Below are 19,023 nucleotides of genomic sequence, written 5' to 3' on the forward strand. Positions count from 1 at the left end.
GCAATATTCCATACAGGATTTTGGGCTAGCTTGGGGGGAGAAGGATTGGAGGTAAGGGGCTCCATTAGTACGTGCTCTATCCCTCTATGTCCATTTCAGTGTGCATCTTTACCACGGGTACTTGGCTCTGTGGAGCTGAACGGAACGGCTCTGTGATGAAGGACGGTGGGCTTGTTTTCTTGTTTTGTTTTGAAGGAGCTTTGGGAGGTTGCTTTGCATACAGCTGTGCTTATTGCACAGCGTCAGTGTGTTTTCTATAAAGGTAGTCCCTGCTAACTTGTTAGAGTTGTTTGGGGGAGTTAACAAACACATAAATAAAGATGATCTGATTGATCTGCGTTGATTTCCAAAATGCATCAGACAAGATCCTTTACCAAAGGCTGTTAAAGAGATTAAGCAGTTGAGAGATAAAGGCGCAGATCTTTGAATCGTCAGATTATTGGTTACAAGAGGAAACGAAAGGTAGGAGTAAAATGTTGAATTTGCATGGTGGGACCAATAGGGGTTTGTTAGGATCTGTCACGCTCAACTCATCAGTGACCTGGAAGAAGCAGTGAATAGTGAAGTGCCAAAATGTCTTCTATTTGGTGATTATTGAATGTAGCGAAAGTAAAAGCCAGCTGTAGGGAGCTGTAGTCTTAGGAGATTGAGTATCACGATGATAGCAAGACAGATGAAAGTTGCATGGAAAAAGTGATGATATCTGTCTAAGTTTGCATGTGGTGTGATGGTGGTCTGAGATGACTTCGGAGTGATAAATGTGTTTTGTTCCATAAAAATACTAGTGCAGTGCTCAGAGGCAGACTGAAACAGGAAACTGAAAATTGATGGTAAAGAAAAGAAGGAGAACAAAGCAAAGCATGTTATCCACCAGTGTGCAGCTGCAGCGGGAATGTGCCACTTCTGGTCTTTTCATCTCAAAACAGTGCTGGAGAACCGGGGGGGGAGCATGGCAAGAATAATCCAGGTTTGGAAGCTACTCCATGTAAGAAGTGTCGGAATACACTAGGACTATGACACTTGGAAAGCAATGATCTTCTGTCTGTCTGCTGAACTGGGGGGTCGGTGGGTATTGGTTTATTGGGTTGTTCTACCTTTGTAGGACAAGAACCTAATTCAGATTGTGATCAGTGGTGTAAAATAGCTTGAGAAGCTATTGCATTATTCCCTGTTAACATACTTGTCTCCTCCCTTCCCTTTGCCCCCATCAGATTTTGCTTTAGAGAATTAAAAAAAGGCTCAGTTTCCCCACACAGAATTTTGAAAAAATAGTAATTTTTCTTCCACTGGTATTTTCTGTCTGTTAAGGCAGACTTACGATGTGAATGGGACATGGCTGCTTTTTTCCTTTTGTATCATATATTAGAATATCAGAAGAGCAAGCATCTTTTTTGCACCTTTGTTGTTTTGTGCATATCTTTTAAATACGAACCTCTCTGAGTACTGAAAAGCAGTATTTCTGTTTTTGATGTTTCGATGAGAGAGCCCTGTCTTCCATCCGCTTCTTGAGATGAAGCTTGAAATTTCGTTTACAGGTTTACCTTCAGTTGGCGTTTTTTAGTTTGCTTTAGAAATGGGTTTGTTTGTTGGTCTAAAGAGTTTAAAGTGGTTCAGTAATGTTATTGCTCCCCCCACCTTGGGTATTGGTTGTATTTTTCTGCAGAGATGAGAGATGCGGTGTGTTTGAGAAGAACAAATGTTCCGAAGTGCATGAAATACGTCTCGTTTGAGGACCGAGGTGATGGAATGAAGTGGCGGAAAGCAGACTGAAAGCTTCAAAAAATAATCAGCCCTTGAAAGATTTCAAAGCTCTTTCATGTGACTTAAAAATAAAAACTTGATTTTTTTTTTTTTTTAAAAAAAAAAAAAAAAGCTCAATTGCATACCAAGGAGCTCCAAGGCGAACTCGAGGTGCCTTCTGTTTCATAAATACAGAGAGCTGAAAGAGCAGCCTTTGGAACTGGTGATTTGCTGCACAGAAGTCCCGGAAATACCTGTCTTGTTTCACTTGTAGCCTTTGGCATGGCAAAATATTGGTATTGGAAAAATTGTGAAACGGCGTTGCACAGCTTTGCTGTAGGATGCTGTCTTCCACAGTGCTCTCAGTCTGCTTCCCCCCTCCCCACCTCCCCACATTCTTAATGGAGACCACAGGAGGGGGAAAAAGACTTTGAGGCTCTGCCAGACGTCAAATAATCTATGCTGCTAACCTCTAGTCATGTGCCGTTTCCTAGCTGAGAGCTTGTCTGCGCTGGGAAAGTTTACTTTTAGGGCTGCTTTCCTGAAACTAGTGTGGAGTAGCCCTGTCTAAACCCACCAGGCTTTGCATTTTGCAAAGAGTCACTGGTTGGTCTGGCACGGCTTGCCTGCCGGCTGTGCACCCACCCAGCTTTGTGACCCCAGTGTCCCCTGCTCTGCTGAGCTGCTCTGAGCCCTCTGCGTCCTGGTTGGGGCTGTCAGAAATACCAGTGGGCCTCTGAAATACCTCTGATGGAGGGGCACAAGGTTCAAGCTCACTTAACAGGCACATGCAAGAGTGATTCAAGCCTTGAGCTCAAACCCAGGTTCACTGCCAGCTGAGGTACTTGCTGCTCAGCTTTCTCCACGCTGGCTCCAGGATGGTCCAGCTAGACGTGCTTTGAATGAGGGAAATCCCACGTGCATTTTATAATGCTACAGAATACATTAACTTACCAAGCTGATGGCTGGGGCGTTCCACCAAGCCTCTGCTGTCCCCTTTCCCACCAGCTTTTGGCAGGATTGTGTGAACAACAGCAGGCAGGGAATCAGTCTTAGGAGGGATTTCCTGCTAAGGGTGTTTGGGCTTGTGGCTTCACTATGGTTTCAGGACTTAGTGGCTCAAGAAGTGTAACCCAAATAACGTCTTTATTCTTCTTGCTGTCTCTTTGGCCAGACAGTAGGTCATTTCTAATGAGCAGACCTTGTTTTGTGCTCTAATGGTAGCAGCACGAAGAGTTTCCAGGGGTGTATGCAGGCACATTTAGGTGTAGATACAAAGTGACCGTGGACTTTCTGCAGGTTTGCAATAGCCCCTTTGAAAGGACGATGTTATTTGGGAGCTGGGAAGGAGTGTATAAACTTTTCAGAACAGCAAAAAGGCAACAAGCAAGAAGAACTCCTTCGCAGAGTTGACCAATTCTTCAGATAGACCCCTTGCCTCTTCCCCTCTGTCCTTTTTTCAAGGACAAACCTTCTTGTCCTTCAGAAGCCATCTCTGTCACTTTCCTGTTTTCTAACTTTTCCACTCCTCTGTATCTGTCTTTAAAATCTATACTTTCAGAAGTAAGTTATCTTTGATCTGTGGTCTATATGCATTAGACAGCTGCGTTCAAATCTGAAAATAGTTCTAATGACTGAGCCTGCCTCTATGGAAATCTTTTTACAAGGTTTTAAATCAAGAGGTTGCTTTCTGTCAGCTGGGCTGGAGCAGTAATTCTTGTGTACACTCTTACACAAGCGAAACATCGAGGGAGAATGATTTTTGTCCTGTTCCAGCTGGAAGCTAAGCATACCAGTATGAGCAGTTGCTGCACATCAGGTGTGCAGTGGTAATTTATTAATCTGCACTTACTGAGCCATGAGCCTAATTTAGTGTAGTTTGTCTTTTATATTACTTCTTTTGAGAGCACAGTCATAACAGTTACGTCGTTCTTTATAAATGTATTCTTGGAGGCTTGCATTTAGACCTTACGTGCTTTTAGCAGACTAAGGCAAGTTTCTGCACTGCTCCAAATCCACTCTTTCACTAGTATCCTTAACACAGCTACAAATTGCTTATTTATTCAGTTGATGATTGCTTGGTTTGGAACATTTGCTTTGGATATCAGCATAGACATGTTTTAACTTCAGACTGGAGTTGAAGATGTACTTTGCATAAGATAAAATGTTCTTCGACTCCTGTTCCCAGGTATGCTCCTAGCTTAAATATGCAAAGTCAGGGAGTATTAAGAACTGAGGAACGTTACTGAAGATGTGTTCTCTCCACCACTGCAATGTCCAGAGTAGGCACAAAACATTACAGTTACAGGTTTAGGGCATAAATCCTTGCTTATGTCTGAAAATGATTTCCAATAAGTAAACCAGAGTTTTAGTTAGGTAAAATTCATTAAATTTGCACATGGGATTTGTTTGACCTCTCATATTTTTAGGAGGCTGCTAAAGGATCACAGGTGGTTCTCATTAAGGGAACAAAAAAGAAAACAGGATTATTTTATCAATCTGGTATGCTTTAAAAACAACAACAAAAACCCCACACTCTTCCAGCATCATTCACCAAGGACAACCAGAGCACAGTTTTTTTTATTTATTTTTTTTTTAATAGCTGAAGCTCAGGCGGTTCTTGGTGATATCACAATGCACCTACCAGGTAAACTGACATTACAGCAATATACTCATCTGGCTTTGGAGTTATCCTCCCACCTAAATCACCAGACCACCAACATTCCCTTGGGAGAAATAAATGTCTGCTATAATGCAGGATGAGCTGATCTTATAGCAAGTCACTCTTAATAGTGACTTGGAAGGTCTTCTAGCAAGTCAATGGGGCTTTTCACATGGTAATTACTTCAAGAAGATAGCAGCAGCACAAATAGGCAATCAGATGCCCTGTTACTCGATGTTTGTATTTCTGTGCGGGTGTTCCTGCACTTCCAGGAACTCAGCAAGGATTACTTGGTAGCGTAGGCTTCGTTTTTTTGCTGTACTTTTTAAAAATGCTTTCCATTAACATTTAGGTCTATTGGCCGTGATGTTCACTGATGTGCTGGTTTTGTATTACATGGTTAAAAATGTTATGGCCAAAGTTTAATAATTAAATCTATTATTAATGTCTCCTCAAGAAGAACAGAGGAAGGCCATGCATCTTTTGATATTGTTGTTTCAGTGCTACGTGGCATGGGCTCCAAGAGTAAATAGATTAAAATGTGAAGGTTGCCTTCTAAGGAAATACACCCCCCCAAAAAAACAGTCTTTAGACTAGTGCAGAGTTGAAAAGCTACTAACCAAAACGTTAGGAGATTTATCTTTTAATCAGCTACTTGTTATATGTGTAGGCGTGATTTCCATAAGCTTTGTGGTCGCCATGAGTGACAAATGCTTATTTTCCACATCTCTCTGCGTGGTCAGTACAAGGCCAGCTTGGCCTGCTTCATCAGCAACACTGTAAGGATAAAACTCCCTGTGGGCTACCCCCTAACGGTTAGGTTGAGTTGACTTCATCAAGATTCAAACATCACAGGAGATGCACTTGGTGGTGCATTTAGAAGATTTTTAGCTGATGATTCTAATCCAGGTCTTCCCAAATTGGTGAGGGAGATGGCTGGGATTTTTTTGTTTGTTTTGTGTCTGTCTTAAATGTCAAGTTCCCCTTCCTAATTTAAGTCCTACAAAAATATTCCCAACAATGTAACTGAACATCATGCACTGTATTGTAGAGTGCATAAGCGTCTACTAGTGAAAAAATGTAGCAGAGTAAATCCCTTCAAATGGAATTGTATTTTTGTGGAGCAAATTGCAGGCTCCACAGAAGAAGAATCAGGCCGTGGAAAGAAAGAAAATACTTGGCAGAGATTTGCCATTCTTCAGGAAGAAGTGAGCTGGAAATTAATAGGGAGAAAAGATATACTGTAAACCTCAAATTTACTTAACAGTTGGCCAGGCTGAAAAGGTGAGTTTATGGAAGACGAAGGCTGTGAAACACAAAATAGGAAGATGCATCACAAAATGGGAAGTTGCATAGATGTTGTCCATACATACCAGCTGATGTGAGAACATGTTGGACCTCAGTCAGAATTCTTCCCTCAGGTACCACGACTAAAGATGGAATTCCAGTCTCCATCGTATGCAAAATGTCGACTTGCCAGAGAAGTTTCTGAAGTTCAGAAATAGAAAAATTTGTGCAAAGGCTTTTGAAGTATCCTGCATATTTGATAGAATATGGTCCTTATGAAACCAATTTGATTTGTCTGTTGGAAGCAAAAACTCTACCTAATAGTGGTGGCAAGAAAGTAGAATTTGGGGCTTAAATTCAACTGCAACAACCTGATTTTTTTTTGCCAGCTGAAATATTAAACTTAATAGATGTTAGAGTATTTTTTTTAGACAATAATACATTACTTAAGCAGAAGAACAGCATGGTGTTTAGCTGTTGCAGGTTTGTTGTTTTGTTGTTTTTTCTTTAAACGCAAGGCTTTTCCTAAAACATAATTGAAAAGCTTAATGCCACAAAGGAGTGTTCTCAGGAATTTTAGTTTTTTTTTTCAGCCTTTCCAAATGCTCTAGAAACATACGGCATTCCAGCAACAGTGACTTTTTCATTAAAGACCAGATAAGGAGTAGGCAGGTCATGTAATTAATCGTTAGCTTTGAAAACCAATGTGAAAACAGTTACCCAAGTCATAAGGATGGGTGTTGTCTTGTACTCAAGGCAGCAGTGAATCGGCCTTCAGAAGAGCTGCCCTTGTAGTCTTGCTGGCACTGGTTTCTTTACCCAGACACTTACGAGCGTCTTGTGAACGTTTTGGACAAAATACAGGGATTTGTAGGCAGCTTTGTAAGTTGTGTAATTTTGACCGGAGTTCCACATTAGCTTGATTCATGAGCGAAATCGCATCATCAACTTTTAAAGATTGGGGCTGCAAGTAACCAATGTGAGTGTGTAGATTAGACATAGCTGAAGTCTAATAAACATAAACACTGTACTTTACTCTGGGAAAAAAATAATAATGCTGATACCCTGTGCACTTAATATTGTTTTACTGTGACTAAAGGTGATTCACCTATTACATGTTATTAGGAGGAGATGTATTTGAATTTTTGTTCTTAATATTACCTTAAAGTTATTTAATACTAAATTCAAATTTAACAAACGAGATTAGCTTGTATTCGTAAATCAGCACGGGTTGGAAGAATTGAAATCACTCTGACTCTGAAAAGCTTGGAAGCTTCAAAATGCAGAACTTTTCTCAGAGCTTTTCCACAAGTGTTTTTTGGGTGTCCCTAGGATAACTAGATAAGTACACTAAGGTATGTGTAACTAACTCACAGGAGAGATGTTCGGGGCTTTTGCTAAACAGGCATCATCTGGCAGGTAGCGTTTGAAATTTGTTACAAGTGTTTGTTCGCTTGAGTTTGAGCAAATATGCTTTGATTTTTATGTCATTAGATGTTTAGTAAATATAAGTTGCTGTATGTTTATAGTTCTTGTTCTGCTAGTAGTTATGCAACATCTGTTTCCGTATGAGGAAAAACTATGAGCAAAGAGCTCTGCCTCTTTGGAAAATACTGAATTTCCACTGAGTATAGAATAACTGAAAACTGGTATTAGTTTATTAACACCACTAACTTCCTTTTCATAATCAGTGACTTGTATCTGTCTTACTTATGTAACAAATGTGATATTATTATTGTTACTGTTGTTGTTTATACCTAAGTGAGGTGATGCTCTTTCGGAAAAAGAGGAACGTTCCAGGAGACAAATATTTGTCTTTTTTAGTCATCTGACTGAGCCTTGTTGGAAGTTCGGGCTTTTGAGAAGAGAATGGGAATCTTCAGAAGCTGTGCATAAAAATTCATTGGTACTTGCTCTACATAAATGTGCCTTAGCCTTCCTCATTTATATGTAGAAATTTTGATGGTCTTCAGACCTTTGTGAGTAGAGGAGCAAGAGGCTATAAATTTAGTTTAATTGTTTTCCCAGTGTTCTGACAGAATCGAGGCCAACTTGGTGAGCTCTCCAAGCTCTCCATGTTCTTTCTCCCTTGTTTCCCTTGGAAGAGAAGGTAATTGGCTCTGTAATTCATTAATGCTGATCTTCTTTAAAATGAGCAGTAATAGAAAAGACAATGAGTATGAGAAGTTAAGCCATATGTTCCTGATGCAGTTGGAACTGTGTATGAGCAGGAAGTCTGTGACCAAATACTGCTGATTGCTTCAATAAATGCCAGTTTGCTTTGTGTCAGATTTACTGTTCAGAGTCAGCAAACCAGTGACTACCTTGAATTGAGCATGACTCAGTTGTAGAAGGTGAATCAAACCTTTAAAGATAATATTTGTGGAGCTCCTCCTCTTGAGAGTCTAGGATCGATTGCATGTTGCACAAGCCTAAGGTGCAGTCGATGGTAAAGGTGGCACAGAAATCAAACCAGACCCAGCCTTATTGTAAGGCTCCAAAGCCAGCTGGACCAAAATGCAATACTGCACAGGAAACTTCTGGACATTGTGATTTAAATTTACATTTACAGAGAGGGAATATCTTGTGAGGGGTATGCTTCCTGATTCACCTACCAGTCTGCTTCTTGTTTAATACACATAGCTTACTGTTACTCCAGTGACACGGTATTCTGTGACTGCTTTAACTGGTCCTCTTTGTAGGTGTTTGAACGCGAGCCCATGAATTTAAAAAGAGTATTTAATTTTGTTAACCCTTTTATCTTAAATAAATAAATAAATAAATAAAAAATCCCTGGACTCAAACAGTTAAGAAAAGGATTCTTTCTGCAAGCAACCTCCAAGTGTTTTCTAATTTTATATTCACATACCACAACTTAAAATGATATTGCAAAGTCTGACAACCTCATTGCCAATTACTTGCTCAGCCTTAATGATAAGAAATTGGCCAGTTTTGGAACATCGTGTTTTCAGGGTCTAATCCAGAAACCTGCTGGAATGTGTCAAAATTAATAGTTCGGAACGCAATGACTGTACTTTCAAATTTGTATCGGCAGTTCAGCCACACCTTTAAAAATAAAAGAAAATAATAGAATATATATATATTTTTTTCCAATTGGAAAATACTGTTACACTGGACCCTAGGGGAATTAAAAAAAAAAATCTGTAGGTCCTTTAAAATCTTTAAGAACTTCAGCATTTTTGACTTCATTTGTTTCAGTCACCTTGCATCTTCTGTTGGGTTTCATGATGATCTAGTGGGAATACAGCAGCTTATCCTGTCATTGTTTTGTTCTTCTTTATGAAATTAGAAACTCATTACCTCTGGGCCTGATCCTTTCTAAGCAATGATCCTTTCAGTTTCTGCATGTGCTTCTGAAGGTTGCAGGTGTCTTCTCCCATTCTACCTGGCAGGGAAAGCCTGTGACGGTGCTTACCTTTTTTTTTTTTTTTTTACCTGTTACTCAGTGCGGCCTGAACTGACTTCAGTCCTCAGGACAGCCTTTGTCCTCTCTTCAGTCAGCTATGTTGAAATATTCATACTGGCTCTTGGTGAAATGAAACTCAGTGGTCCTCTGTGAGCTGATTTATATTGCCACCTGGGAAGTCAACAGCCAAGTTACAGCATCTGGAAGCTGTGCTGGAAACTGTAGAGCACTCTTCAGAGCTCAGTGAGATCCCTGCGGTAGGCTGGCTATGAAGTAAATCCTAAGAAAAACAAAAAATGATGTGATGAACTTCTGAAAATTGTGTTTTGAGGCTTCTGGACGTGTTACACAATGAGCACGAGGTCTTTAGTACTGTTAGTACTGTTTAGTACTACAGCTGTTTGACTTCACAGATGTGCTCTTGTTATACCAGCCTACCTCCTAAGCTAGACAAAACATTACCTTAACAAGGACAGCATGGATCTCTGTGCTAACATCCCTAGCCTGCTAGTAGTACATACACATGGTTGTGCCAGTACAGTACTACTAATTATACACTACTGCTAAGTACAGTATAGTGTCTTGAGATCCATACTAAATTTCTGTGTGGACATACCCCAAGATATGAGAGTCCTACCAGTCTCTAGCTCAGGTGCAGCTTATCATCTGGAGTGAGTGTATGATGGAGTGAGCGTATGATGTATTTATTTCCATTAATATTCAGGTTGGAAGGGAAGTGAACTAATTTTGGGGGTTTGGACAACTGAAGGAACGCTGTTCCAGATGCCTAGAGCTCCCACCCTTGCTACCACTGTGACTTTCTTGTTTGGAGACAGATTTCCTCAAAGCTTGTTTATGAGAACACCAGTTTATTTGGGTATCTGCGTTAAACCAGAAACATCTTGTACTCTTTCCGTTCTCATTGTTTAAGTTCTGCATGAACAGGTCATCTTAAATACTGCACAGTGTATCATTTGAAATGTCCAGCATGTGATTTTTGGCTCCTAGATCTGTTATGCAAATCAAAATCTGATTGTCCTGAAGACTGAGCTTTCTGCTACAGTCTGAACAACGCTGAAATTTCTTGGTTTTGGAAAACCGAATTTCCTGTTGTGTCCATCTGGCGCATACGGCCGAGAATTCACTAGCATCACCAGAGCGATGGAGCAAGCCAAGAACAAACATTTGGCATGTTCCAAGCTGAAAAAGCCTCATTTCAAAATCAAAACATGCATATGCGTGTACTCAGAATGTAGTAAATGCTTAAAAGCTGGACCAGAATGAAAAACGTGTCAGTATTACTGCTGTCACTTCTTCAGTAAAGGTTGCATCAGCCATGTTTTTCCCAAGACAAGGTTTGTGAGCTGGAATTTTTCTTCCCAGTGAAGCAAGTGAATAACAAGCTTTTCAAAGGAGCTGAAGTGCAGTAGGTCCATTATGAACCTCATCTTAATTTAAATCTGTCATGGCTGCTTTCATCCATTTTACAGGTATCGGAGACATCCCAGTTTCTTCTAAGGTTTTGACTCATCTGTCTCTCACTTTTTTCATGGGTTTGGCTTCCAAGACCTGAGAGTATTTCTTGGTTGTTTTGTTGTTGGTAGGGTTTTTTTGTTTTTGTTTTTTCTTCCACATAGATCTGCCAACAGCTGGATACCCAAGATACAGAAAAGAGTTCTGTTTAGTCAATGTGGACAGAAATTAAATCTTCCTAATACAGTTTTTCAAAAATAGGCCATATTGAATTTGCCTTGGCTTCTCATGGTTTCGGTTCTTACTGATCTGCATCTTCTCTGCAGGCAGGCTTTTGGCTCTCGTGCTTTAAGGCAAGTGGTAAGAGGCAAACATGGAAGAGTTTGGGGAGGCTCATGAGTCCTTCACTAGTAAGGAAGTTCAAAAAACAAAAATCACTGCTTATGCAAAAGAAAAAAAATCTGTTAAAAAAGAGAGTAGTAGCTTGTAGTTGACTGTGTGTTATACCTAATAGTGTAGACCATGGAATTAAGCATAGATTGTTACTGAGTTGATGACTGAAGGTGAGAGTAGTGTTTCTGGCAGAAGTTGTCTTTTTAACATGAATGTAGGCTAATTCTCCCCAGGCAAATACAGCTGCCAAACTTCTATGCAAGATCCTCAGACCTTTCATTTTCATGTCATGATCACATATTTTTCTTGAAAAACTTTTTTTTTTTTCCCTGAATTTTAAAGATGTTACAAAGTTCAGAATGTTTGCTGGAACGTAACTAATTAACAATTTTTTGAAAGAGCTTCAAATGTCAAGATAAACACACACAGTAAGTGCCAGATAAAATAAAAATGAAATATTGAACAGAATTAGTCATACTTTAAGATTGTGCCTCTTGATTCTGAAAGTTTTGTTTTAGAGCAAGTCCCATTGGACTCATCAGAATAATTTCTCTGTTTTGAACTGGATTTCCTGTTCACATATGAAGTAATACTTCAGGAAAGGTTTTCCTGGCTGAAACATACAGTGATAATAATATAAAGAAAAATAAAGATATTAACCTCATTTTACATTTCTAATTGGAGAGAAAACATTTATCATTTGTTGCGTGAGGAGATGGAACAGGAAGTAGCCTCTTACCAATCTGTATTATATGCACAAAATCCCCTATATTCTTGTCCAGAAAAAAAAATAAATCTAATTTTAAGAACGTGCATGTCTCACTAGTCATCATAAAAACAATGAAAACATTAGTAGCTGAAGATTTATTTTTGTTAATGCATTTAATTATACAAGTTAACCATGCACAAAATAAAGGCTTTCCAAGGCAAGCTGAAGTATCAGTATCCAATAACGATGAAATGTATAAACTGAGATTTGGATGGGGAAAGGTGTTGGGATTCTGTTAGGGAAACTGTCATTTGTAGTGGACCAGGATGTGAAGCTTAGATAACTTGGCCTAATCATTCTGCACATGCAATCTAATTTGATGAGTAGTTGATCTTCATTAATTAAGTAAAACTGACTTAAGGCAGTCCATCTAGCAAGTGACACTTGCAGTAATGCATTTTTCTAATTTGTTGGTTCACTGGTTGTTTCTGAGCATGGATGATATACGTATTTCATCATAATTAATTTGATTTTATAGGCCAAACCCTTGTTTGGTGACCAGAGCTGCTTATCTCGATGTCCTTGTGATGCTGAGTACTCACCTGGGAAAGTTCCAGAAGCAAGGTAAGTCAAATGTGCTGCTCTAGAAATCAGATTGAATATCTATGTGGAAACTTCTAAATTGTGTTGAATCTAGAGAGACAATAATATATTACTTGTACGTGCGGTATCCACTGAGTGTTGGAGTCCCTCAGGTGATCCAGCTGCTTCATATAAAAGGGCCATTTATTGTGTCTTCTGTAGAGCTAGTCCTGGAGACTGGCGATGAGAAGAATGGGATACTGCTCTGGGTCAAAGCCTGAAGCGATGATTTTGCAGTATTCCTAATTCTAGAACTGTGTAACCACAGTAAACATGCCCTCCAGTTTCCCAAAATGTTTTGCTGAACCAAGGCCGTAAAAACAAACTAACCACAGAACATTCCTGCTTTAATCTTTCTTCAAAACCATGGAGACCTTCTGAGACACCTGGAATTCTTTCAGACAAATCGCATTTTTTATATTTAGAAATTTTATAAGAAAGAACTAGGAGAACTTCTCTAAATTTCTCTTTTACATTGATTTGTTATCACTGTCAAGTTTTTGAAGGACCAATCAGAATTATCAGCTGTTTTAATGATTGCAGGGTGTTGTTTGCAGCAACACAAAATGTACTGTAAGCTACAGAGGAAAAAAAGGACGGGAAACCCTCCCGAGTGTGACTGTGCATAGGCAACATTAGGTCAGGTGTAACTAGCTTCCTTGTGTGCCTGTTCTATTCAGTTCTTAAAAACAACAGAATAATGAATTACCTCATCAGTCTAAGAAGGCAGTTAAAGAATAGTGTTTTTTTTTTTTTCATTAAAATTATTAGTGACTAACTATAATACTGCATTTAATGCATTGGAAGAGTTCTTCATTTCAGATAGTCTTCTTTTGAGGGCTGTTTGTTTTAAAACTGATCCCTTTTGTTTGTGGTGTATGGCAGCTGCTATTTTACTCTGATCTTTGGTAGAAGTATTGCTTTTAATTCTGTATTTGCTGTTCATATGCTTTCATGTGAACATGCAGCTCAAGCAGTTGCTCAGTGTTGGATAGCACTGGCACTACCACATGCCCATAAAGAGCGATAGCTGTCTGGAAGATGAGTTGGTGGTGATTGTGTCAGGAAATAACTTGTTCAGGTAGGCTGATGCAGAATCTAACCCTTAATAAATTTACATATAGAGAAAACATCTCTCACATGTGGGTTCCACTGTACCAGAGAAGACAAGGCAATATGGGACTCTTAGGGATGGGTCAGATCTTTCTTGTCCTGTGAAGAGTCAGCCTCTCACATGGGTCCCAGATGCCAAGGTCTACTGATCAGTAAAGGGAATTTCCAGATGATGTTGCACCATAGTTCTCATTCCATCGCGTACTGACCACCATGTGTGACTTAGATATGGGCTACATGCTATATAGGGAGGAACGCACTAGGAGTTTCGACATGGCCTGCCTGCAGGGAGGAGTTTTTCTCCTGACTCCTTAATGTTTATTTTGGGTTATACCTATAATCAGTAATTGCCTTCTTATAATGTATGTTTACTTAATTTTCGTCAATCCTGATATGCCACTGGCCTTGGTGATTATCCTTTGTAATAAATTAAAAAACAAACAAACAAAAAATCTAGCTCTGTGTCACATCTGAAAAAAAAAAAAAAAAACAGCCCCAAAAGTCCCTTAGTCCCTTTTGACATATTTGTGCTCATCTTTCTTAATTTTCACAACTACTTTGTTAACAGTAACTCCTCTTTGGAATCAGTTTTCACACTTTTCTTTTAATCCTTATCCTCTACCTTTTCATCTCTTGCGATGTGAATCATCCCAGTCTTTTTGTGTTCTCTTCATGTTAAATTTTTTTCCTCTGCTTCTGATGATTCTCATCACTCACCCCTCAACTCTATTTCTGTATTTCCTTTTCCAGGTGAGTGCTCTTCCTTTGTTTACTTAGTGGGCTTCCTATATCCTTTATCACTCGTTTCCTATTTCTATTTTCTTTAGATTTTGGTCTGTTTTGTTTTTTAAATAATTGCTGCACATTTGCAAAGGTCTCTATTGACCTCTCCATGCCAGGAAACTCCTCTCTTTTTTCAATGCCCCTGACCAGTGAAGAATAGCCCTTTGAGCCCGAGGGACTGCAGCATGCTGTGGCTGGATTACGGGCTGTACTGGATTCATTTGTTTTCCAGAGCTCATGCAGAGTGTTCTGAATGTGGGTGCTGTATGGTAGAAGAGTTTCTCTAGAAGGGGAGCAATTATTTTTGCAGACACTCTCTGTTCATTAGAATCACAGAATCAGTAATATTGTCTTACTTAAAAATTTCATTCCTGTACAAATTTAAAATGATGCATTTCAGGCAGTATCTACAGAGAGTAAGAACTTAGAATGGAAATATGTTTTTGAAAACTTGAAGATACATTAGGGGCAGTTTTATATATCAAATGCAGAAGCACTTCTGAAGTGAAGAAGTAATATGTTTATATTAACTAGAACCTGAGTGTCCCATGACATAGTGAAAGAAAGACTGAACTCAGCAGTTAAAAATGAATGTTTTGAGTCTCACATTAAAATGTTCTGTAAGGAATAATTATTAACTGAAGCTTTATACTTCTCTGAGATCGAATATCTTACTCATACATGTGTATCTCTGGTTGTGAGCCAATTTTTCTGTTTTAATCTTGATTTGTAAAGTTGTTTCAATGAATAAAGGGTGAAGGACAAATCCAAATAAAACTGTTTCTTGATGTGTTTATCTAAGGGGCCCCAGGAAGTGCTGTATATGAGTTCCAGGCCACAGGCTGAAACTGATTTTCATCAACATAAACGGGAATGCAATGTAATGAGTCTGCAACTGGTTAAAATCAGACCACTTCTAATTGATTATGCCTGTCTAAAGGGGCTACAATTACAAAGAGATTTTCAGTGTACAACCCTGTCTGGGCCTTTCCTACGTTACGATTATTTTCTGTAAGTGATTTGTTGTCTTCAATTAATAAAATCTGTCTCTTAAAGTGCAGGACAGCCCTTAGGGAATTTACTTCACAAATTCAAAACAATTTAAAATGTCAGATAAGGAGGGCAGGGAGTAATGGATACCAAAAAGCATCTTTTTCCAGCTAAAGTTTTATTGCTAGCCAAATGACGATTATTTATCTTAAACCAAAACAACAACAAAAACAATGACAACAGCAACCAAACAAAAAACCCTATAGTTTTTCTGATTTGTGGATTTGGACAGAAATGTTACCTGATTCATGTCTGTTGGAAAATACAGCTTTCTTTTCCTGAGTTGATATGCGAAATCTGGAGCCTTTGTTCCATCTCCTGATGAGGGTCTTCTGATGTACAGAAACAATACATAATGCCAAGATTATGTAATTTATTTAATTTTTTTTGCTTTTTTCAGTTACCATTTGCAGTTAGAATGCAGAAGAGACTGAATCAAGCCATTTTTAAAAACAGAAATGTTAAAATATTTAGATAAAAACACTATTTTTTCCTTCATTGGAAGCAAACAAAAATTCTTACAAGATCTACGATTAGCTAGGGTAAGCTAATGCTCATTGGATGCTTCAGTATTAATAGTGATAAATAATAACATGCAGTCAATTTGTTCTTGCACACCTCTTTGATGTATTGTTTCCACAGTAACTGTTTTTACAGAATCACAGGTCTGAAGCCTTTCCAGTCTAACAATGGACTGGAACAATGGTGGAACAATGCAGTCCTCTCCCAGAGGATTTTCTGCTGCTTGTACCCTGCTAAAGAGCAGTTAAGTTATTCTTCCATAGGTGAAACAGCACCGAAGTGGGTTGTTCAGGAACAGGGGAAAGTTTCAAAACTTCGTGCTTCAAACAGCACTGGAGGAAGCAAATAACCCTCATAAGAATTTTTGGAGGGGAAAAATGCCTCCGAGTCCAGGTGAGATTTACCAGGCATGTCCAGCCTAAGCTGTGTTTGTAAACGTGCAAGTCTTGATCTGTGGGAGTCAGGAGGAGGTCTCTCAAGCTGTCATGCTGCAGATCCAGGTGAGGATATGTAGTGTCCAACTGAGGTTGTGCACTATCCTCCGATGCTCTCAGAAATGGGCTTTGCAAGGGGCAGAACTCCAGACTGCAGAGAGGCTATGCTATGTTACAGTGCTTCAGAGGATAAGATTCCTCTCTGAATATTTGAACTTTTGACAGGCGTCACAGACATTCCTGCTTTTAATTCTTCTTCTGGAAATTCATGTGTGAAGCTAAACAGTAAGATGAGAGCATTGCTGTGATCCTGCCATGTTGCTAACACAGGAGCCAGGGCAGTGCACTGTGGTGTAAGCTCAGATCTAGGATGCTCTTTCTGTCTGTAACAGATGACAAATGCCAAAAGGCAAAGTGGTCAAATTTTCTTTCTTGCTGGCATTTCAGAACACTTTTTTGATAGTATTGTGTACCAGTTGTGAAGGATACAACTCACAAAAATATGCTTCACTAATAAAAGCACATTTTACCCTGTGTTGAGTTTAAAAAACAAAACAAAATATTTCTACATAAACAATATTCTATTGTGTTGATAAAGCAAGTCAATATAAATGTAATGGGGTGCAAAACACAAGTCAGGGAAAAAATGAAAGGGAAAATCTACTAAAGATAATCCTGTCTGGTCATTCTTTTATCTTATATGCATACTGTCAGTCTCCTGGTTGGTTTAACCAGGAGTATAGTGTATTAAAATTTTGAGTTCAATGAGAATGAGAAGACATTTCAATAGGAAACCAAAGTTGTGAATCAGTAATTTAGGAGAAGAAGCCACTTGAAGTCTAGCCAGGCATTTTTCCCTTCTGCGTTTGTAGGGGAAAGATTTATAAAAGTTCTTGTGATTAAACAAACTCCAGTGTTGTTGTCGTCAGTGGTAACGAAGTTACTCAGTGTTTATATAATTAATCCTGTTCATAAATATCCAGTTTTGGTATCAAAATGCAGCAGCCAGTATTCTGCTCTCACTAATACATTTTTCCTTGAGTTTTGGAAACAAGCATTTCCATTTTCTTGCTGTCTTCCAAACAGCTTAACCTTTTGTAGGTACAGCTTAGTTAAGACTCTTAAATTCTCCTTTTGATTAGCTGGAATAATTCTGTGGTTTTTGTTTTTGGTTTTGTTTTTAAAAAAAGCATTGCATATTTATGTATGATATTGGAAATACGGGCAATTATGTACAACTGTTTTTATCCTTATCCCCTTTTCTTGGTGTTTTCTGATGTGACAAAATACTGTGTTTTAAGTAACGTATTGAAATACCATTCTCCTAGATACACTTGGTCTTTTTGATTTGAAGTTACGTATTGGTAGAAATAGTGTGTAAATGTTTAGATGCTTTGCAATGAAAGCACAATTATATTTTTTTTAAGTAGCAATCTCTCAAACATTTTGCCTGAATGAAATTATAGTTAAAGGGCTTTCAAATAGCATTTTAAGGTTGTGCCCACCAGTTTATTTTCTGCTATATATTGTACTTCTTTCTTTTTCTTGTTTTGAAAGGAAGCTAAATGGTAAGTAAGGTGAGTTTTCCTGCAGGCTAACTTAGAATCTGATAATGTCTACATGGTAAAAAATTGGCAAGAATAAATAGGTTAGTTATTTTAATCATACTGTAACTTCCTTTACCTAAATTCGTAAGAAGTGTAGCCAAGCAATTATTGTGAACAAAAACATTGGCAGTTTGCTAATGCATGTTTTGATTATTTGGTCTAATTAGCTTAGAAAAAAAAATCCATCTGAACAAATTGAAAGCAATTTTTGTTCATTATGTCACAAATTATATCAACTCAGTGTGCCAATGTATTGTCTGTGGCACTTGGTCAGTGTTACTGTTTTGATTCGAGAAAAGTAAAGATTTAAAACATTTACAGCATCATCTGAATGGTCTGTGCCTGCTGACATTGCAGTAGACAAGTCGAAAGGAAGTGTAGACAGGTAACCAATACAATTCATAATTCAATCCATACAGGTCTGCTTGTCCTGAAGTATCTTAGCATTATGGGCTAAAGATGCATCAAGATGGCTTGCATTTTTGTTGCTTCGTTTTACCAGCATGCATTCAAAATAAGATCTTAAACACAAACCCTCCCTTTCCATTGTAGCTCATAACTGATGATCTTCAAGATGACAAAGTAGCTTCCCATTTTACATATGGAAAACTCTCTGGTGCTGGGTTTATAGAGATCATCGGTATTGCCAGCTCTTGATGATTTAGCATGGTGTTTGAATTCCCTTTTTAAAACACCCAAATGAGTCTCTGATTCTGGGGTTATGAAGCTTGTACCTCATCTGAAACAGCCAATAACTCCCGGGTATGTCAGCACTGTTGATGGCAGAATTGCCCAGCACAAACATGGTCACTGCATTTCCGTGACTGTGCCAAATAAAGCTGAAACTAGAATACCCACGTCACTGGCAGACAGGAGAATGAAAGAGCTGAGGATTGGATCGTTGGAGGGCCAAGATAGAGGGAGTTATTTGGGATTGCACAGACAGTAAAATGCTAGGGGCAGATCGAGTACCAGGTGTGCATTTTTTTTTTCCCTTTTCAGAACTTTCCCTTTATACTGATGCTTACTCTCTGATGTTGAAGATATTGCAGTAGTCTTTAAAAGAAAACATCCTGCTTAAAATATGGCCTTCCCCGATCATAAACAGTTATCTTAGTTCTGCATTGCAATAAAAGAGGCTTTTCTGTTCTTTGCTTTTTCTTCTCATTTACCAGTGACTT

The 19,023-nt window shown here is 38.7% G+C and overlaps 1 protein-coding gene across 6 annotated transcripts in view; it reads left to right on the forward strand.

The window, feature by feature from the left end:
• THADA (THADA armadillo repeat containing) overlaps positions 1-19,023 on the forward strand; it is a 165,065-nt gene that overhangs the window by 105,007 nt on the left and 41,035 nt on the right. For 4 of the 6 annotated variants that reach the window (XM_068676704.1, XM_068676706.1, XM_068676703.1 and 1 more), the window contains one exon: positions 12,230-12,315. In XM_068676704.1, coding sequence (XP_068532805.1) covers positions 12,230-12,315 — 86 coding nt within the window. Of the gene's footprint in view, positions 1-1,663; positions 4,269-12,229; positions 12,316-12,495; positions 13,941-19,023 lie in introns of those variants that run through there. The other 2 variants (XM_068676707.1, XM_068676708.1) reach the window with 2 other exon arrangements.

Source organism: Anas acuta, chromosome 3 (assembly GCF_963932015.1).
Source record: "Anas acuta chromosome 3, bAnaAcu1.1, whole genome shotgun sequence".
NCBI classification, from domain to species: domain Eukaryota; kingdom Metazoa; phylum Chordata; class Aves; order Anseriformes; family Anatidae; genus Anas; species Anas acuta.